At 38.6% G+C, this 20,579-nt stretch overlaps 2 protein-coding genes across 3 annotated transcripts; one reads left to right on the forward strand and one right to left on the reverse strand.

Moving 5' to 3' along the window:
* Positions 1-494: 494 nt before the first annotated feature.
* On the reverse strand, positions 495-3,327 carry LOC146475664 (dual specificity protein phosphatase 6-like). Its single transcript, XM_085115362.1, has 3 exons — positions 2,811-3,327; positions 2,225-2,626; positions 495-1,554 (listed from the first exon to the last, which is right to left on the reverse strand). Exons 1-3 carry the CDS (start codon positions 3,238-3,240, stop codon positions 1,232-1,234), a joined length of 1,155 nt encoding a protein of 384 aa, XP_084971488.1. The 5' UTR covers positions 3,241-3,327; the 3' UTR covers positions 495-1,231.
* An 8,800-nt stretch (positions 3,328-12,127) lies between these two features.
* On the forward strand, positions 12,128-20,574 carry LOC146475665 (uncharacterized). 2 transcript variants are annotated; one of them, XM_085115366.1, is made up of 11 exons: positions 12,128-12,742; positions 14,694-14,739; positions 15,486-15,552; positions 16,080-16,215; positions 16,592-16,655; positions 17,154-17,234; positions 17,664-17,731; positions 18,550-18,625; positions 18,898-18,983; positions 19,292-19,400; positions 20,266-20,574. In XM_085115366.1, the coding sequence occupies exons 1-11, from the start codon at positions 12,216-12,218 to the stop codon at positions 20,332-20,334; spliced, it is 1,329 nt and encodes a 442-aa protein (XP_084971492.1). In that variant the 5' UTR covers positions 12,128-12,215; the 3' UTR covers positions 20,335-20,574. The 2 variants fall into 2 exon arrangements, with proteins under 2 accessions (XP_084971492.1, XP_084971491.1); XM_085115365.1 differs by having other exon boundaries at positions 12,132-12,742; positions 18,895-18,983.
* The last annotated feature ends 5 nt before the right edge of the window (positions 20,575-20,579 follow it).

Genomic DNA, 20,579 nt, shown 5'->3' on the forward strand with positions numbered 1-20,579 from the left:
CAATCGTCGGTTGTCTGTCCCAGTTATACGCTATGCCAAAAGGTTACCTAATGCATTAATAACACAAAAATGAGCCAAAAACAACTGATTTCTCTCGCAAATACGCTTCTTTCACGTTCATTACAGAAATAAACTCTGAAGCAATATAATATATCATGAAGTCATGCTATGTAACGGAATTCCGGAAGTGTGCAGCACTCGCCTCTCGTATTTCAGTCTCGAAAACTTTACCTCCCATTTAGCATGACGTTATCTTTCTTGGGTTGAAGAGCAAAACTGGAAAAAATTGAACGGTTCAAATCAGTGTCAAAGAAGATGAATAAGGAGTGATTGTCTCTTAGAAGCGAACTAAACAATCGGAAAACAGCCTCGAGGCAAAATCTCGTGATTCACACCGCAACAAAACACAAGAACAGAGTGCATTTCCTTCCTATGTACCACCTTCAGCGAGCGCTTGTTGTGATTAGAAAAGAATTAAACTGATCTGAAACACGTTCCTTCAACTTTCTGGTTTTATTTAAGTAGATATCTTCAAATAATATATTTACAATCTTTAGATCTAACAATGAAGTACTAATATATACAATTCGTCTTTGATGTTATTCTGGAGCTCTTGGAATATCAGTTTATTATTTCACGTTTTGAATTTACACATGTTGCGAACATAAATGACTTGAAGTTTACTCGACTGTTACGTTACTGAACAATCTACTGTATGAAAGAAAAGTAGATTCATGGCTAAATAAACACATTTTTAATTAACGGAAAAATTCCTTTGTTGATTCGATTGTTATGGAGAGAAAATCCGAGGTTTCAGTTGAAAAATATATCTTTAGGCGCAGGAATTGGAAACGTAGCTGATGATTGTAGAAGATAGAAAATAATCGTATTGTTAAAGAAGTAAGTAAAAGACACAAATTTGTGTTTACAATTCAATTGCACATGATGCAAAATTCCTTTAGAAGTCCAAAACAGCACAAAAAGACTAATGCGCTATTCATAATATTAATAGAATTTCAAAATAATCTATAAAGCTTCCTTTCGCAGTAAGCTTATCTCTTTAGATATTTCTCTCTAAATAACATTTAACTCTGAAGCATTTCATTGGCCTTCCCAAACCCGAGAATAATTAAGTTTTCTCATTTATACATCTATTTCAGAAGCGTCGCTGAAAGTTCTTTTGCCTCCATAAAGAATAATTTTAAAGTTCATTGTTAACGCAATGGGCGTTTTAAACAGTCTGGCAACGTGGTGCGACCATTTTAAAATCAACTCCTTCTTCGCCCTCGCCATCCAAACTTGAGTCACTCGACAAAGTACTGGTTGTTGAGCTGGGGGTCTGCGGAGTTCGTAGTTGCCTTTCAAACTCCAGTAGTTGCCCCATGAAGTTCAAGTTTGGATTCACGCTTGGTTTTCGTTGTTTAACAAAATCGTAGGCTTCGTTCAAAGTCATGTTGAGTGCTGAGATTAGGTAAGCGATGGTCACGGTTACCGAGCGAGATACGCCACCAAGACAGTGGATTAAAACACCACGATTCTGCGTAATGCCCTCATCTATGGAAGGAAAGAAAAAGACCAATATAATGCTTGTTAGATTACAAGACGCACGTATCGAATTTAAATGAAAGCCGCAAACGCAATACAGAACTGTTAAAACAATTAAAGGACAGCTCGATTTCTCCCAAAGAGGGAATTAAAAATTCTTGCTTTCGCGGCAAAATTTTGTGCGCGGGAGGACAAGCTTTCGAAATATTTTACAAATTGTTGTCTTCTCGTGTAAATTGCTGATGCATTAAAATGCAACAGCAAAATGGCGTAACAGTTTAATTTCAGAGCTTACTCGTTGTGTTACGCACAATATCTACGTCAATTGTTGTGTTCGAGTTGCATTATTAGTAGCGTCCCACACATAAAACAAACATGCGACTGAAACGATTGGCGTTTCATCAACTGAAATTAAATCCCTCCCACACAGTTAAGACGAACTTGTCCCCGCTCACTCTCTGTCCGCAAACTAAAATCCTTTTGGGAAACTAATGATTAATTACTCGCCAATGCGTTTCTAGCAATATTATACCCCGCCATGGTAATTTCCAGCAGTCCTTAGCTATTCAACAATCTTATTAAATTATCAATCAAAATTTATATTACCATAAGACCACAAAAATAATCTTGACTGATCAAAATGATACTAAAGTAATGAAAAAGTTTGTTTGCTACATACCTATAAACTCGAAAGCCTCTGGAAACATATCCGATAAATTTGCCCTCCAGTTGTCTTCCACTGGGAGTTTCTTGTATTTAAATCCCGGCAAATGTTCAAATGAGTTGGGCTTGTCGTGTGTAACGTTCAAGATGTATGTAATTCCGTATTCCTTCAATATTTCGAGATCTGAAGAGTCTTTCTCGCTACCAAGGTACAAATGTGGCAGAATCTGAACAGGGACTTTCGTTCGGCTCTCTTGGTGATCTGTAACTTGTGGAGTTGATGGTTCAAGTTTCACAGAATGGTGATCATGTTCTGTGTCTTGTATCGTTAAACCGGAGAGAGAAAGCAAGGGTCGTTCCACATCCTCGCCTGGTTCACAAAATGCTGAATATTTTTTCTCGAACTTGGTAAAACCACCTGAAAGAATTCAAAAGTCACCGAAATCAGCCACCGAGAAATTAAAAACAACAGGTTGGCAACTTGTGTCAATTCAAATACAAACAAAAATTGTGAACAGCAAATGAGCAAGAAACCAACCGAACACAACTCTGAGCAAGTTAATTACATTAACAGAACTAAGGGTTAAGATTGTTTACCCTACCTTCTAGTAGCCAGACGGGGGTGTTCACATCTTCAGTAAACTTTTTGAGTAAAACTCCAAGCGCACTGCTTGTGCAAACCGCGGACAAATCGGAAGTTTCTGAATCGTACAGAACGATTCCCGAAACATGATGAAGATTTCTGTTAAATTGCGCTTTCCCTTCCTCTGATGTGATCAACGAACTAATGGCGAAGTTCGTTCCTTTTTTAAGGCGCCGTAACATTAAGGAAGGAATCGTTAAGTTGATTGCCCCTTGAACATGGGAGCGAGCGAACTCGGCGAAAGGACGACAGTCAAGAAGAAGAAGAAAAGTACCACGGCTCAACTGGTCGGAAAGCCACGAAACTGTGGCTCCCTTAGCCATGAATTTCTTCTTCTCCACTTGAATCCTTCGGTAACTTCGCGGGCTGTCTATCAGTAGTGAAGGCATTTGGATTTCAAATTTAGTTCACGTAAAGAGCGGTAAAGTCAAAGACTGCGAGTGGCTGTTTTCTTCTCAACTGGTCTTCATAACCATTTGAACTCATTGTTATTAGTGCGAAAATGATTGACAGTGATTATTGACGTCCAGTATCGGCATGTCCCAGCGAACCAATCACAAGCCACTGAGACAAGCGTAGCAAAGACTCCAAGCAGTTTCGTCATCGTTTCCATAGCGATCTTTTATCACTTGAGAGAAAGGAGGGGTTTAGTTTCTCCTGCCTGTCAAAAGACTTCCGGTTTAATGAAATAACATTGACTGAACAAAATTATCATTTTGGCTTGCGAAATACCGTAATATAACGCCCACTATAGCAAGATTTTTACGTTGATCTGAACATATTCGGTAAATGCTTCGCTCGAGAAGAAAGACATGTTACATTTGTGGCGCAGCATTATCAAAAATTTGAATGAAGTGACAAAATTGAAATTCAGTCCTACTGTTCAACACAACAAGAGAATTGGGTGCGGCTTAATTACTTTAATTGCTATTCAAAGGGCTTTACTCTTTCCTTTACGTAACATAATCGAACAATACAACGCTATCTTCTTCAGCGACCGAACAACGTTAGAATTTCGGAATCTGTCAGATATTTTGGATTCTTTCACCGGCCATAACGGAATAAAAACGTTTCTGGACATCATCTGCTGTCAAAAATACAATAATTGTGGGCATTTGGGATCAGTTTTCATTTTCAAAATACCTCTGTAAATAAACACGGGTCACAGGGTCACATATGGGTAGCAGAAAGATTCAGAATTTCCGGAGAACCAATCAATAATTAACTAGATGATTTTTCTGGTTCTTTTTTGAAATTTCCTTCATTATTTTGCACGGAAATGGAATTCTAAGCACAAGAAATCCTGAACACTCCTCTCAAACCAATGTTTCATAAAAAGACAGTCTATTGTTTTAATATTTCATTTCGCGTACTTCAGTTTTGACTTTTGAAATAATATTTTGTTTTCGAATTTTCTGAGATTAAAGCTTAAAACTCTTTGACAACTGAACAGTCACAAAGCATTTATTGGTTGAAACAATAATTCGATTAATTTTAATCTGAAAAGTGGAGGTAACTCTCTACTTCATTAAGTTACACCCTTTCCCCAAACCGTTGAAAAGAAAAAGAAAAGGTTAGGCAATGCTGTTAAATGCGATAATGGGTGAATGTCAGTCTTGGTGCTCCGATCATTTGGGTCCAGTCATAAACGGAAATAGTTTGAATTGAGGTTGTTGTGTCCCGCCCAAAACCGGTACACTTGGTTATTGGGCAGGGCTCACCGCAATGAAAAAGAAAGGAAGAGGAAAAATTATATTTTGTAATGATGAATCACTTTCTGCTAAAACTCGTCAGCAACGAGGAAGAAGATAAAAATGTTTTATTATTGTGATTAGTCATAAAGTGGTACCGACTGCAAATTGCCAGTGAAAAGGGAAAAATGAACAATAGTGACGATTTGCTTTACAGTTACGAAGATAGCGACGTAAGTAGGTAAAAAAAAAAAAAGAGAGAGAGAGAGATTTTGAATGTGGACGAAAGCAAGATCAACAATTTTTTTTCTTCCAAATCCGTCCAGTAACCAGTTACAGCAAGAGAGGACGAGTTCATGCTCTCTTAGTTACGGGCCTGAATAAAACTTTCGTTACGGTGTCGGCCCCGACCTCGAGCAGTTGAACACTTTAGTCAGCTTTTTAGGCTCAGTTTTTTGCTAAGCAGAAGAAAATTCTCACGCATCAGAACGGAAACTGAATATTTCAATTCAAGTCTGCAAAACGATATGTATAGTATATTTTCAACCCTTGGGTAATTCTTGTTCAAAATGACAGTGTCACCCTGATTCAATGCAAATGAAAGTTGTTCAGTGGGCAGCTTTTCCTGTAGCTAGTGTCATCCTATAGTACAGTGCAAGATGGTTCTTTCGTATGAGTTGGGCTTTTGTAGTGCAGCTTGTTACGCTATATACCGAGACCCTAAACTTGAAGTAAGTTCTAACTTTTCAGTCTATGAATAGAATCCTCAAGTGCGACAAGGAAAGCGCTGTGAAAGTTATTCCGTTTATTGTACGTTTCCGCTAATGTGATATAATGGTGGTTTTACTTTTGAGCCCATGGATAAAAAAACAACTCGAGTAGGAGTCAGTTTGAGTAGTATTCCGTCCAGTATTCTCCGCTCGAAGGTAAGTTTTCGTATTCACAAGAGCAGTGGAAATTTTCGGAGACGAAACCCGGTTAAAAAGTGTGTCAGTTTAAATTGAAGCTGATAACGGCGGCATCATAACAGTAGCCAGCATCTGATTTTAATGTTTGTTTTCGATCATTTCGAATATAAAATCAGTGGGATTTATGACCTTGAACACACCTGATCCTAAAACACTCATCTAACCTAGGATTTTGCGTGTCTAATGCGAGGATTGGGGCGTAAGTGATATGATTAGTGGTTGAATCCACTCGGGCGCTATATAATCCACAGGAACTGAAGCAATAATCTTTATTTAAATAGTTTTTAGGATAACAACACGGGCTCAGACTACTTTCAATAGTGTACCAGAGCAATATCTGGAGTTATTTTGACACGTCACGCATGGGAGTGGCTTGTACTGTATCCGCGGTCACTGCTTAATATATCATCAGTCTGAAACGGCAAGGGATATTGCCTCAGTATACACTGTGAGGATCTGGAGGCGAAAATGAAATGAAACAAAAAATCTCTGTGATTAACACGGTCCCTTTGTGAACAGCCGTTCTTTTGCCATCAGTTAACAACAGAAAGGAAGAATCGAACTTTTTAGTTCTCAGCTGTTCTTGTTTTTCATTTTTGTTTCGTCAAGAGCTCATCCTCTCCTGTTTCCAAAACCTTTGTTTTCCGGGGGTTTAAATATGCTCAGAAAACAAAAATACTCAGATATTTACCACAGTCGTTTTAAGTTTTTAAGCGTACGCTGAGGCGCAAAATTTTTCAGCGTAAAAATCACCATTCTCGTCCCGGCCGTGCGAAGGCCCCGCCGGCTAAGAGGGACAGGAGGCTCTGGGGACGAGAAGAAAAAACATCCACTTTCTTAAGCCTAATTTACAGCAGTTTTAATTCTAAGAAATGTCGTTAAAATACAAAAACTTCAATCATTATTCCCCTTTTAAGTTTTCTTGTGAATAGTCTCAGCTTACTATATGTGCAACATCTTCTAAATTTTTTTTTAGTATAAAAGTTTTATATTTCATGAAAGGAGAGTAGCCCTACAGTGGGAATTAAGTTTCCCCCTGCTACTATCCCGCCATCTTTTGTTTTGTTTTGTTTTTGTTTCTTTCATTGTATAGATGGCTAAAGGATCATTAAACCTTAAACCTTTCTTAAAAATCATTTCTCCGCTTTTGAGCCAAGTTCACCAGCGTTATTTTCCAGGTGTGAATTACGAGAACTAAATTGAAGGCTTTTAACGATCCTTTTTTCCGGGATACAGAATGATAACGCGAAATAAAGGTTTTATACTGAGTTGTGATGGCATGTCAACAAAGCCGGGTATTCAAAAGCAGAATTCGATATATCTGTAACATTTCACTTCTGAAAAATTTGGGAAATGGAAAATTTCACATATTGAAACAGAATGCTGTCTCAGACCGTTAAATTGTTAAGCTGGCGTAAACTTGAATGTTACAGTCAAGTGTCGCTGACCTCTTCTTCTTTGCTTTGTCAGTAAATCCAAGAGAAAATGACGATCTCGAGACCTTGCCCTAGTCTATCTCAGTGTGGGCAAAGAAAAGAATGCGGCCAATATTTCCACATCTAGACCTCGTCACGCTTAGTTATCTCTCAATAACAACTGTACTGATCAAGAAAGTCGTGCTCACTTGATGAGATCGACAAGGACTCAGCCCCAGGTCAACAGAAAAAGAAATCGGCCGACAAAACGGTATTGTGTGAATTGGCGCATGTGACGATTAAACTTACTAATTGGGCCGATACTATCAGTACATGCAAATTGGGCATGTTTTCAAATGTGTTACCAGCTGGGTAAAACGCAAGGTAATCTTATTACTGAGACATGATCCCTGAATTTTGAATAACGTGAATTGCTATAAAGAACTGGTGACCGGTTTTAAACTAGTGTTAGCTGGGTATTAACAAAAAGAATAGGCTTTAGTAGTCCGCCTTCAATTTCCTTTGTTTCAGTTTTAATAAAGTTCGACTCAGCCACAACAGGGCGTGCCAACGCCTGTGAAACACTTCAGATTTCCTGATCGCGCGTTACCGGTATCAGCTGGTCATGGCTGATATACATACTGTTGTGTTACTTTACTTGAACAAACTTCCGTGGTTTTCTGCACAGGAAAGCCAGTGATCCTCGCAACAGCTGCAAGGCTTGTACAAGCTGATCACTGGATCAATTGAAGCAAGAAATGCCCACATGCTGACTGATGTAACGTACTGCAAGTATTTTATTGTTTCTTTACCTAGCCGTTCTGGGATAAAGTTCCTTATCCAAGTATCCTGCGAAGAAAACTTGCTCGCACGCTATTGTCCCAGGAAGTAAGTAACTCGACCTAACTAATAAAATATTTTTGGTTTTGACGGTTGTGACCTCCTCCGGCCCTTGTTCTAACTTTGGCCTGGGTGCTTTGACGCCCTTTGACGCACGTTTGTCAAAAGCTGATCCAGTTGATTTGCGAAACAGGGAACTCACTTTAGAAACTTCATCACACAAGGAGCCTGATTATTTTTTTCTACCAAATAAGGGTTTTTTTTTAATTTCTGTTGAGAAGTTGTGAAATACCTGTCATTTACAATGGCATCGTATGCAGACACTAATCAAGAGATGTTCATCCATCTGTCAGATTCCGGAAGTCAAATGGTGGATCGAGGGAAATTGGGAAATTTTTATGGCAGGAAATTTTCAGAACATACTGTTTGCGCCATGCTCGCGGTTTGGATTCAAGATAAAAGAATACTAACGTTATTACCGGAAGGTTAAACAAAATTCCCATTATCACGAGAATTAAATGTAATGAGGGAACAATCTTACAATCAGAAATCAGATATACAAAACCGTTATTGTAAGTGGTAGGCGGAAGGCAGTGATTAAAAAGCTGTAGGTTTTCAGTGGGAAGGGAGAGTGGAAGACAGGCCTTCCTGTCTAGCTGAAAAGTTCTATGTGAAAGTACATAAAAAATAGAAAGACAATAGGGCAGAGTTCTCGGGTAAATGTGATGACGCCACGACAAGCGAATGAGGCAGCAGCGCCGGGCCCGCGCGGCGGTCAAAACTTCCAGCCAACTTTGTTTGCTAGGGCACTGTTAAGCAATGTGGAAACTGGGAGACAGAAGCGAGCTCGCTATTTGCATGGAGACCAGAGAGTGGTGCGCTTCCAGTTGTCGGCCCCGTCTGCGAACAACATCACAGTGATGGTGATACCAGCTTCTAAATCGTCTCATAATAACGTTTTCCATCGCGTTTTGGAACTGTATGCTCCGGCCTTTAGTGCAGTGGAAAATGTCAGTCCCGGGGAAGTTATGGTCAAGGCTCACGTGATTGATTTGTCATATTTCTCTCTACTCAGTGTCACCTCTCTTGCAACTGATGATCAACTGACCCAATTTTACAAGAGATAGGGCAATGGAAAATAAAAGATTTTATGCAAAATGCTCAAAAACAGGCTTCGGAGTTGTGTTCAGTTAGATCAACAAACATGTTCCCGTCCGCCAGACGTGTGAGTCTGAACAAGCAATGTTGAACCAGCTTATTACAGATCTATTTCCAACTGAAAGCAAACCGATCAGGGACATATGAAAAAAAAAAAAATTCAAGACATGACAATATCCAGTCGCGGCTTATCTATAATTCGTCTTTGTTGTTGTTGTTGTAAACGTTATTTTTATTTGACATTTATTATTTTATGTCTGCGTGAGCTAAAATAGAAACAAAACAAGGCTTTCCTGATAGGCTGCGGTCTTTAAACTTGTAAGAGGGTATCGAATTCACTACATTTTGTCTTAAGTTATTTTGGAGAATTAGGTCAATATCTACTCAATCATATGAATATTTGGTTTTAACAACCGGATTGATAAGGTAATTTGGCCGCCGTTAAGAGATTCGAGATGGTCTTTGCAACAGTTGTCTGAAATGATGAAGATCACAAATTATGATCTGTTATTCGGGTGCTGTTTCACGGCTGGCAGCCGCAAGATAGGCTTAGGGCAAGAATCGAGGCTACAGTTCATGAAAAATCTCTTCAAAAAGGTGGCAAAACTATTTTAATATTTTGAGAGACCCTGTTATGAAGAGTCGCGTAAACTGCATAAAAAAGATTCCAACGATTCGTATGTGTCACTTATTGAAAGCAACGCAGCTCTCCTTTTTTCGTGTCGCAAAAATCTTAACCCGTTACAGGATATTTTTTTTACAATAATAAATGGTAAAACATCAAATCAAAACAAAACGCTCTCAAAATAACTGAATAAATCAATATAGCTTGCGAAAGAATAACATCGCCGCATTTGTGACGCGTTTTCTGCGGGAGTTAAGTATATCCTTTTCTGGTTCTAAAAATAAACTGGTATTAACTGACATGTATCTAATGACACGTCAGTTTTGTTTCCCAATCTCCTGAAACAGCACTAAAAATTCTGAAAAAAATTTGGCGGGTAAAACGTTTGCAGTGATGATTCGTATTCGATAACCGATCCTTCAGCGATAGATCAGCACGCGTGCACAAAATGAGGAAAGTAAAAAGCTAAGTTTCTGTTGGTAAAAACAAAGCTTCCAATTAAGGATATTCCAAAATATGACAGGCTTGTTGGCGATATCACGTTCAAAAGCTGACGAAAGAAAGAACTAAAAGAAGATGGAAGGCACATTACGAACCACCCTAAATATCAAACAATAGTCTTTTTCAGTCTTACCCAGCTAACTGTCGTTAACGAACTCTTAATTCACGAAAATAATGAAGATAAAGCCCAGTACACGATAAGTAAAAGCCGTTAGGATACTTTAACCTTGGGACACGAGTGTTGCTATTTACAATATTGACCGGCTTTGACCACGAGAGATCGGCCTATATTTTATTTCTTCGAATTCAGTCTTACAGTGTGAATATAGCGCATACTAGCACGAGAGATCGGCCTATATTTTATTTCTTCGAATTCAGTCTTACAGTGTGAATATAGCGCATACTAGCACGTGGGAAGAAAACATTCGTCAAATATTTGTGGCGATTATAATTGTGGTTCAATGTCCAAAACCGAGGACTGTTCAGTATTTTCTACGTACTGTTCTAGTCCCTCGGACCTCGAAGTGTGAGTGTGTGGGAGGACTGGGAGGGGTATTCATTTAAGTTTCATTGACAGTTAGCCTCCCTCCCCTCGGAGGTTCAGCCCTTCACCCTTTCAGATACAACTCTTATCGTAATGCTATAATCCCTTTCACGGATACATACAACAAATAATTGTCTCCCTTTCTTGTACCTCAAAGATAAGCCAAAGCCTCGTTTTTCTCTGGCAGCAAGCCGTAATCTTTGGTTTGCAATTTCTTTGAGGATTTTCTGCTCTGTGTTTGCTATCCTTTCTAACTCTTGGATTTATCCGGGCCCCTTTCGGTTCAAATAAACTTATGCCTTAATACTAAAATTAAAATATTTTCTCAGTACCTTTTGCATACTAGAGGTTGAAAAAAAAAGGCAACCGATATAAACCACCACTAGTCACAGCTCAGAACTCAGATAAACTCTTCTACGGCGGATATTAAAGATCCTTTTTAGTTTCTGATTTACGAAATGTTTAGTGAAAACAGACCAGTAGAACGTAATTTTCAGCGATTTAGGTTGCATGACTGTCCACAGTTCATTCGGTCTCTGAATCAGGCCGAGAAATTAAATCAGAAAGGGTAAGTTTAATAAGTAAGACAACTGACCCTGCATACTTGGCCCTACTCTGTCGACTGCAAAATGCAACCAGCCCATATCCATATCCTGTGCAACGTAAGAAGGTTTCATGGAGAACATAAGCACACACTGTTGAATTTTCCACGCCAAGTACTGCTAGAGGTTCTTGGCCTGCGCAGCAAGCGTTTCAGTGGGGTTCTGTTCCCCCCCCCCCCCTCCCACCCCACCTGCGGGGGTGTGTGTCTCTTTTGCTTTTTGACCGCGCGGATATTGGGACAAGTCCGAAAAAATGGAGGAGGTGAGGGGAGAGGAGAGAGAGGAGAGGAGTTTCCTCTCTCGTCCTAATTTCCGCGCGATCAAAAAGCGAAAAACACAAAACCCCGACTGAAACGCTTACTACACAGGCTAAGAGGTCAGCAGAGGGGGAGGGGGGGGGTGCTGAGATATTCTACAGTGCAAAAGAGCCGACAGTCACAGAGATTTTGACTCTAGTCTATAATTTTCCTTTTTCCATCTGAATTTGATCGCCGTCTATATGAATTTGAGTCTTGCATATATAGCTTGCCTATAGGCATACACCATCGTGCTTATTGGGTAACATCGACTGGTTCGAAATAATTAAGAACATGGGAATGCATTGTCACGATCCACTTTCAAATAAACACTGCCCTCACATTGAAATCTTTTTCAGAGATTGGGTGAAGGTTGACAAGCAGACCTCAAACAGATGAAGAATGTGGTTCGGGAGTGTTAGTGCTTCTTTACCCATTTATCTGTTTGTCGCCAAACAAAAAAAATACTTTCTCTATTTACCGCTTTGACTGAAAATCACCTTTTCCAGAGGAGGTTCCCGCCTTTACACGCAATTATTTTGTGGCTATTTCCCTTCTCCTCCCCGATGAGGGGATTGGGGAAAGTTTAGTCCGAAGTCGTCCCGAATGTGAAATAATCGTCATAAAGGAGCCGACCATGCCCGATCATGTCCGGATTTTTCCGAATATTCTAACCAATCAGAATTGGTGTTGTTCTTGGAGATAAACATGGCGGCTGTTTCGGATGTATCTTTCATGTTTATATCACGATTCTTTTCATCATACCCGAGCTGAAATGTTATGCCTTCAGCGTATCGAGGGCAGAACCTACGATCCGTCACGGCAGCCTGAAAAAATTCTGCTCAAGCCGACAGTCACGCGATTTGGACGCGGTAATGAACATGCAGATGTTGTTATCGACAGTACGATTTCTCCTCTGATGATCAGCCGTGTTCATGCGGAGATTCATTGCATAGGAGGAAAATTTAGAATTGATTGCAAAGGACTAAATGGATTGCTCATAAACAGAAAGAAGCGCAGCTCAGCTGTACTCTGCGAGGCAGACGAGATTGTTTTTGGTGGTGCTGGCGTCAAAACTAAAGAAGGAGAGATTGTCTCTTCCTACGATTCCGAGCTTGTGTACGTTTTTACGGAAGTACAAAGTCCGCACAATTCTGAAGAGGCGAATTCTCTTGAGGAAGGAACAAGCGATGGTAGAGTTCTTCGTCGCAGCAAAAGAAAACAGCCTGTTTCAACGTGTGATGACTTGAGGTACCAACAAGTTTATTTGACAAATCACTCACCCTCCCCCCCCCCCGCTTCCACACACACAGCACAACTGCTGGACTATACAATGAACATACCTTTGTCTTTTAGCTTAGAGTGATGTATCATCCCAAGGGAAACAAAATATTAGGGCCTAGATGACAATTACCACTGTAATTCTAGCTACCCTGTTTAAATTTATCGTGTATTATTATTATTATGATTATGATTATTATTATTATTATTATTATTATTATTATTATTATTATTATTATTATTATTATTATTATTATTATTATTATTATTATGTCATCTCCCTTCCAATAATTATATAGAAAGTGGTTTTGCTGTGTTAATATTTCGTCACTAAATTGTGTAACCAGGGCTTGCCGAGGGTAAACTGCCTTGAGTACACTTGATCATGAGTGATATCCATCATCTGCCAGAATTTGGAATGCTTGTAGCCACTCTTGTTCTCCGTGTGGGGGTATAAAAGAACACCAGCCAACAAACTGTTGGTGGTTATGCTTTGAATGAAAGTTTTGCACCTGATTTAAGGAGGAAACAGGCGCGTAGGAGGGGGGGTTCGAGGGGTTCGAACGAACCCCCTTTGAAGATCAATAATGGCGGAAGAAAAACTTTTAAATAAAGTTCCTATGGTCGAAATACATCAACCAAAGAAAAATAGAGATATAAACCCGTTCTTTAGGCCTTACCCGTTCTTTAGGCCTTATGTCTTATCCTCAGTAAAAATAAAAATTGTCAGGAACCCTTGGAGATTAATTTTAATGACGTTTCATTTTTTGCCCGAAAAAGCCATAGAAAAGCATGCTTTGCGATACGTTTTGTTCTCTGAATGCGGCATTGTTCTAAAATGAGATTCACTTCAAACTTAATAGTTCAAGCCTTGTTGAGTTTCACGCGCAATTACTGACAAGTTCGCCTGAGAACATTCACTTGTGAATGTGAACGTTCCATAAGCGCAATGAGGAGAGAGTAGGCTGTCCGCCCTGGCTCTAATGCATATCAAATATGATATGCCTGTCAATCTTGACGAGATAGTCAATTTGTTCAAAGGCCTACACCCGAGAATGATGCAGTTTACCAGCTTGGTGTATGACTATCAGCAGATCGAATAGCTATCAGAACTTGACAGGGCGCGGAATGTACGTTGAACTTTCTTGTTTAAGTTGAAACAATTATGCCGTCGAAGTGATGTATATAGCTTAAAAAGCTGCTGTATAACAAAGTTGTGATTTGCCTTAAATGGGTCTCAAAATGCAGGAAATGAGGTTTCTGGGAACCCAGATTTTAAAAAATTTCAGGGGGAGCATGCCCCCGTACCCCCCTTGTAAGAGCTCCGGCGCTCAGCAAGATTTGAGGCTCAATGAACACCCCTATCGAAACCTTAGCTACACGCCTGGGAAATAAATTAAAGCCAGAGAGGGGCAGAAACGAGCCTGCACTGGGGACCATAGAGAGTGGCTGAAATGAGCCTGCATTGGGGCCCATAGAGGGCAGCAGAAATGACCTTGTACTGGGGGGCATTGAGAGTGACTGAAATGAGCCTGTGCTGGGAATCACCAAGAGTGGCAGAAATGAACCTCTGCCAGTGGCTGAAATTAGGCTGCACCGGGGACCACAGAGAGTGGCTGAAATCAGCCTGTATTGGGGACCATGCATAGAGACAGGGGAAAATAAGCTTGTGCTGGGTACCCTAGAGAACAGCAGAAATCAAGCCTTATTGGTGTTTACACTAGCCTATCCACAACAACATCAGAGCCCGGGATGTGAACTGGTCATTGAATGCATCCTTGAAGGCTTACACAATGTAAAGTTACTAAGGTTTGAGTCAGAGAATAAAACCTCTGTCTGTGCAGTAATGTAGCCTGACCATGACTGTTTTTTTTTTCTTTTCTTATGCCTTGTTATACATTATTTTTATGTTATCTTTCAGTGGACCTCCAGGAAAGAAGAGTAAATCCAAAACAAACAGCAAAGAGGTAGGGATTACTCTAAATTATTGGAATTCTTTCATTTTCAGCCGTTCTAATAAGGTACATTAATATTATATAATTTATGATGGGTCTAGGGAAGGCATGGTGATCAGACATCAGCACATCAAACTTTAACTTGGAAGATCAATAGTTTGTAATATTTTTCTGATCTTTTATGTTGCATCCTGAGACAAGTAGAAATTACTTCATTCCACATTGTCTCACTGCACAAAGGTGTATCACCAGATGATTTGCACTCAAAGAAGAAAAGAAAATGTAGTTTTTGCTCAAAGTAAATAAAGGAGGAACACTTCAGCAGGGCTGTCAACTCTCCCGGATAATCGGGGAGTCTCTAGATTTTGAACTGTATCTCCCGGTTTCCAGATTTATGTCTGTTATCTCCAGATTCTGAGGCGTATCTTCTGGTCTCCAGATATCTCGAGATTTATGTCTGTAATTTCCCGGATAATTGACGTCAAGTTTGCCAATTGCTCGACTCTCTTACAAGAAAATCTGAAATGTTCAGTAGTTTTTTTTTACTGGTTAATGTACATTGCATTCCTTCCCCCCCCCCCCCCCCCTTTCCCCCACTGAACCAGTGAATTTGGCCTTGATGCGACGCCTCTGTATGGCTATTTGCCGGGGAAGTCATGTTCTCCATATTTGAAGACATGTGAGGTTGACAGCCCTGCTTCAGTTATATAGTAAGTGACAATCATAACAATATTTAAATTGTATAATCATTATGCTAGGTTGCTAAGGAAACAGATCATGAATTGACAGAAAAGGATGAACGGCAAACCAAAGGCAACAAAGAAGGTATTTCTTAAATTCCATTTCATGTGATGTCAGGTGCTGCTTGGTGCTCTTTGCTGTTGTAGTAGAGTACAGGTCTATTGTTCTGTAGGTCAAGTTGGTCAACCAACTCTGTTGTCATTCTTGACTCTATTTTGTCTCTCTACCCTGGTGAATACGGTAAAAGATACAGTGAACAGCTAGCAAAATGTATGAGCTACTGAAGGTAACCTTGAGATGGTGTATGTGGTCAGATCGTTCCAAGTCAGTTGTTTCACCAGATGTTTTTCTTTACATTTTCATTGAGTAAGAATGTTTTCTTGAATTTTTATAAATGGAACGATTTGACTTGAAATGATTTGACCATGGAATGATCTGATCTTAAACCACTATCTTGTGCTGGTCATGATGGGGTGTAGTAATAATCCTTGTTGCTCTATGTTATGCAGACTATGCAAAGCTCTGGGTGGTTTGATTGCCTGTGACTTTTTCTTTCCAGAGTTAGAGGACTGCTGTGTCATGATTCTAACTTTGGTAGTCTTTTTTTTCAGATGAGCGATCCAAGAAATGCCTAGCAGAACTGAATGAAGAGTTGCTGTGTTGTATCTGTCGGGAGCTAATGGTGTTAGCACATACTCTGCCATGCTCACACACCTTCTGTTTTGGTTGTATCAGAGACTGGCTTAGGTAAGGAACATGTACAGGTATTTCAACATTATTATTAATAATAACTTGCGAAGACTGATGGATGATATAGTTTGTTACAATGGTTTGAACCCAGACTTTCTGGCTTAATAGTCTACTTTATTTCTATCATCTGGCTGATAATTTTAACACCCTGAGCCAACATCATCTACAGAGTGAAATTATAAAACTTTCGATTTACAAATTCTACAAACCTTTGTTTTTTTCCCTCTCAGCTTGAATCTGACAAAGTACATGTAGCTTGAAAAGAGTCATTTGTGTAGATAGTTACAATCATTTGTCAAATAAATATTTACATGTAGTTCTTGTTTTGAGGCTGGAATCAGACCATGACATTGTTTTGATTGTTTATGTTTAGCCAGTCAGGTGACTGTCCAAACTGTAGAGCAGCTGCCCAGCTAACATCAGCAGTACCAGTCAAGGTAAGTTTGTCTTGTGAGTAAGTTTTGTAGATGAGTGGTAACCCTGTGGGTGTGTTTGTAGATTATTGCCAGTTCTGTGGGTAAGTTTGTTGATGGCAGTCCTGTGCATGTGAGTGTGTTCAGTACATACTGACTTGTCTAGTGATCTGTGTGAGTAGTTTTGTAGATAACTGGTGTTCCTGTGCATAGGTTTTGATGATGATTGTTCGGCCTGTGGATATGTTTTCAAATGACTGGTATTCTTGTAGGCTTTAGTGTGAGGGATCTTTTGATCCAGAAAAAGCTGACGGATGTTCTCAGTAGCTGTACAATTACAGTCTTGGATAACAAAAGGTTACTCTGTAAAGAGATGTCTACATGTATGTAGGTGTCATCTAGGGGGAGAAGTTTTAATCTTTATTATTATACATGTACCAAGAGGAAGAGGCATAAATGTTTGGCTGATCAGGCTAAGTTAGACTAAAGTTAATATCCCTTTTGTAAATGTTTACATTGTAGGTTCTAGACAATACAATTAACAAAGTAGCAGAAGAGGTTCTTTCAGCAGAGGAACTAGAAGAAAGGACAATCAAGATTCAGGTACTGTAGAGATTTACAGTGAACAACATTTACTGCAGCCTGTAACACACTCTTCCTTGTACTGTAGCAATAAAGCAATTAAGTTTTTTATTTCTAGTATACCTATATCTTTTTATGAACGGAATTATGTTTTTTAAAAAATTTATTTTGACATAAATTATTTATAGTCATTTACTGTACCAGATTCTTATTGTTGTGAATTTTTTTGGGTAGTAATGGTTTATAACAGGTGGAGAGTCACTCTGTGGATACATTGAATTGAATTATTACTGTAGACGTGGAAATGTGTATGGCAATTACACATAATCTGAAGATCTATGGATACAAAACAGAACCAGTTTTGAGCAGTTTTCATTTATTTTGCTGTAATTATCATTTTTCACAGTAACCTATCAAACTCCATTCACTAATTGTCTTGTGCTCTAACAGGAGGTGTCAGAAGAAGTGAAAAAAATGACTGCAGCAAAACGTAAAGTGTTGACTGTGTCCTCAGACAGGTACATTATTTTTATGGCATTGGATTTTTTTATGTATTAATTTTAATCGTTTAATAATCCTTATCATCATCATTACTCAACAGCAGGGATTTACTGAATCAGCAGAGGTTCTTGAGTTTATTCCACATAAAAAGATCAGATCTCAGCACTTTGAGTTTGTGAGCATGTCACCAAGATGCTTAAGGGTCTTAAGTATCATGTTTATGTCTCAGTCAGTTGCAGCAATGCTCAACCCTTCCCTCTTATTTATTTGAAAAAAAAAAGAAAGAAATCTTTAAATTAATTATCCTGGAAAACCAATCAAATGATCAGCTGGTATCAACCGATGACCAGCAATAAAAAATACAAACTATATATATACAAATCAATACAAAGTGAGATAAAAAAAGTAGTTCAAAATGATCGCTGAACAGAACCCTGTAGGCAGAAAATGGGAGGCTGTCAACTGCCCCTGGTGAAGTAATTAAGTTTATTAAAAAAATGTAGTGTGATTTAATTCAAAGTGAACTGTGGCAATTTTAAGAAAATATTTTATTTATTTTTTTTTAATTTGTGCATTACAAAGTTTGTTAATCTCAGAGCTCAAGGTATGACAGAACAATCAGCTGTATCAAGGGACCTGGGGTTATAATGATATGGAAGACATCAGTAGCATTGTTCAAAATAGCCATCAACCACTGACCTTGAATAAATGTCCCACCCCTGGATTACAACATAAACAATAACAAATAATGTTATTTACCAATGTCACATGGTGGTCATTTATGACATTAAGTGAGTCATAGATACATTTTTTCTTTTTCTTTTGGTTGTGACAGTGATTCAGATGGTGATAATTCCGATGATAGTGATTCAGATGACAGTTTAGATCTTGAGGAACTGTTTGGAGGGGAGGTAATAATAATTGTAATGCATTTTTTAACATAACTTAAGGATCCAGAATGCTTATCAGCCACATTAACAAAAGTAAATAAAATTATTATTATTTATATTGCAAAGGTTTTACACACATGAAATGCTCAATTGCATATTACATATCATCATTAATTTTAGGCCCTGAAATGCACCTTCATCACTTTTCTGTGTGAAAGCCCCTGGCCCTCCTCCAGGGCACTTCAGCCTTGTTAAACGAGTTTAATAAGCGCCTTTTTCATTTCTTTTAGGAGTTTCACTATGACTATCGTTATGGTGTTGAGCATGCTCGCAGTGGTCGTGCACAGTGTAGAACATGCTACAGCCTTATTCCTTTGAGGTAATCAGTCAATATTTAACCTTTATTTCAAATACAAAAATTATGATATTTCATAGATTTGCTCTCATTTACCAACCTTGTACTTCACATTCAAATGGTTATAAAATTAATGGTGAGTTGATGGATGAAATCTTACAACATAAAAGTGTAACCATTGAAATAAAATGTAACATGTTGCAGTTCTAATGAGAGCTTTTAATCAGTACTTTGTGTGTATGTTGTCTAGAATGCTGTACAAGGTGGTTTTAACTTCTAAGTCCACTTTTCTGTTGCTCTTATGGGATTATTGGTTTATAATTTGTTCACAGATCTGTACGTTGGGTGGTTCAGTTCAAAACCAGATGGGAACATTACCAACAGACTCAATACCATCATTTGGATTGCTTTTTACCACCAAGTTACATAACATATCATTATGTAAGTTATCAAACAACTAGTCTTACTAAATAAATTATTGTTACTAATGTAGATTGAGTGAGGGTCAAACAATGGTTGACTCAGTTTGTTGAGCTCCAGTCAGTAAACAGATCGGAAGGTTGGGGATTCAAATCCCATCCAATTTTATTTTATGCAGACCAACATTCAAGACCTTAAAACAACTAAGAATAAATATTTTTCGTTTTGATATATATATATGGCAAGTAAATGCTTCACATGCCCTTGGTGACCAAGCAAAAGAGACATTCCAGCCCTCAGTGGGAATGTGATAAACCTTGGCTTTGACCACCCTTTGTTCTCTTGTGGGTAAGGGAGGGTAATTTGAGATCAGCAATCTATTGGACTGGCGTGAGTGTGCTGTTTGATCTCAATTTCACGATTCTCTGTGAACTACTTAGTGGGATATTTGTGATCTGTTAAATTCAAACCTTTTATGCCTCACCATCATATTCTTTTCACTGTTTATCCATATCTTGTATGGTACTAGTTATTTATATTGATCATTTCCCATATTCTCATGTCATGCCAGTCACTGGTGGAGCTTTGAGGGTTAAACACCATCATCATCCTTCATTTCCACAATATCAAACAAATTTTAACTTTCTTTATTAATTGATGCAGAATTTGGCAGTTTTTACTTCAAAGTTGGCAGCTTTGTTCTGTTGTTAGTCGTGGAAAACTACTACTTTTGGCGGCATAACAGCCATCAAATTACATTTTGTTGTTTTCATTGAGTTGTTAAAATTATTGGAACTTTATGGCAGTTTGTGAGTGGTGTCTAATATGTAAATTTTAACCTGCAAAGATTTTGTAATAATTTTGATCCTTATGTTTCATTTGCTAGCTTGACATCTCAACAGAACTTACAAGAGCAGAAAGAAGGCTTGTTAAAGACAGCCTGGAGCAACGCTAAAAACTAGTGTAACAAAAAAATAAATGAAACAAAAATATTTGTACAATAATCAGCTACATGGACAAATCACTAATGTGTTTGAGAACTGTTTATTATTGGCGATTAGCTTACTCATACTAGAGAGAGCATGTTCATTTCAAGTTTGTTGATTGTAAGTCAGCTTGTAATTTTTCTATTTAACATGGTTGGTGTATGTCACACATAAACATGACAGTTTATTAAATTTTGGTGTTATCATGATTGTT

This window comes from Pavona decussata, unplaced genomic scaffold (genome assembly GCF_977016875.1).
Source record: "Pavona decussata unplaced genomic scaffold, jaPavDecu1.1 SCAFFOLD_83, whole genome shotgun sequence".
Lineage (NCBI taxonomy): Eukaryota > Metazoa > Cnidaria > Anthozoa > Scleractinia > Agariciidae > Pavona > Pavona decussata.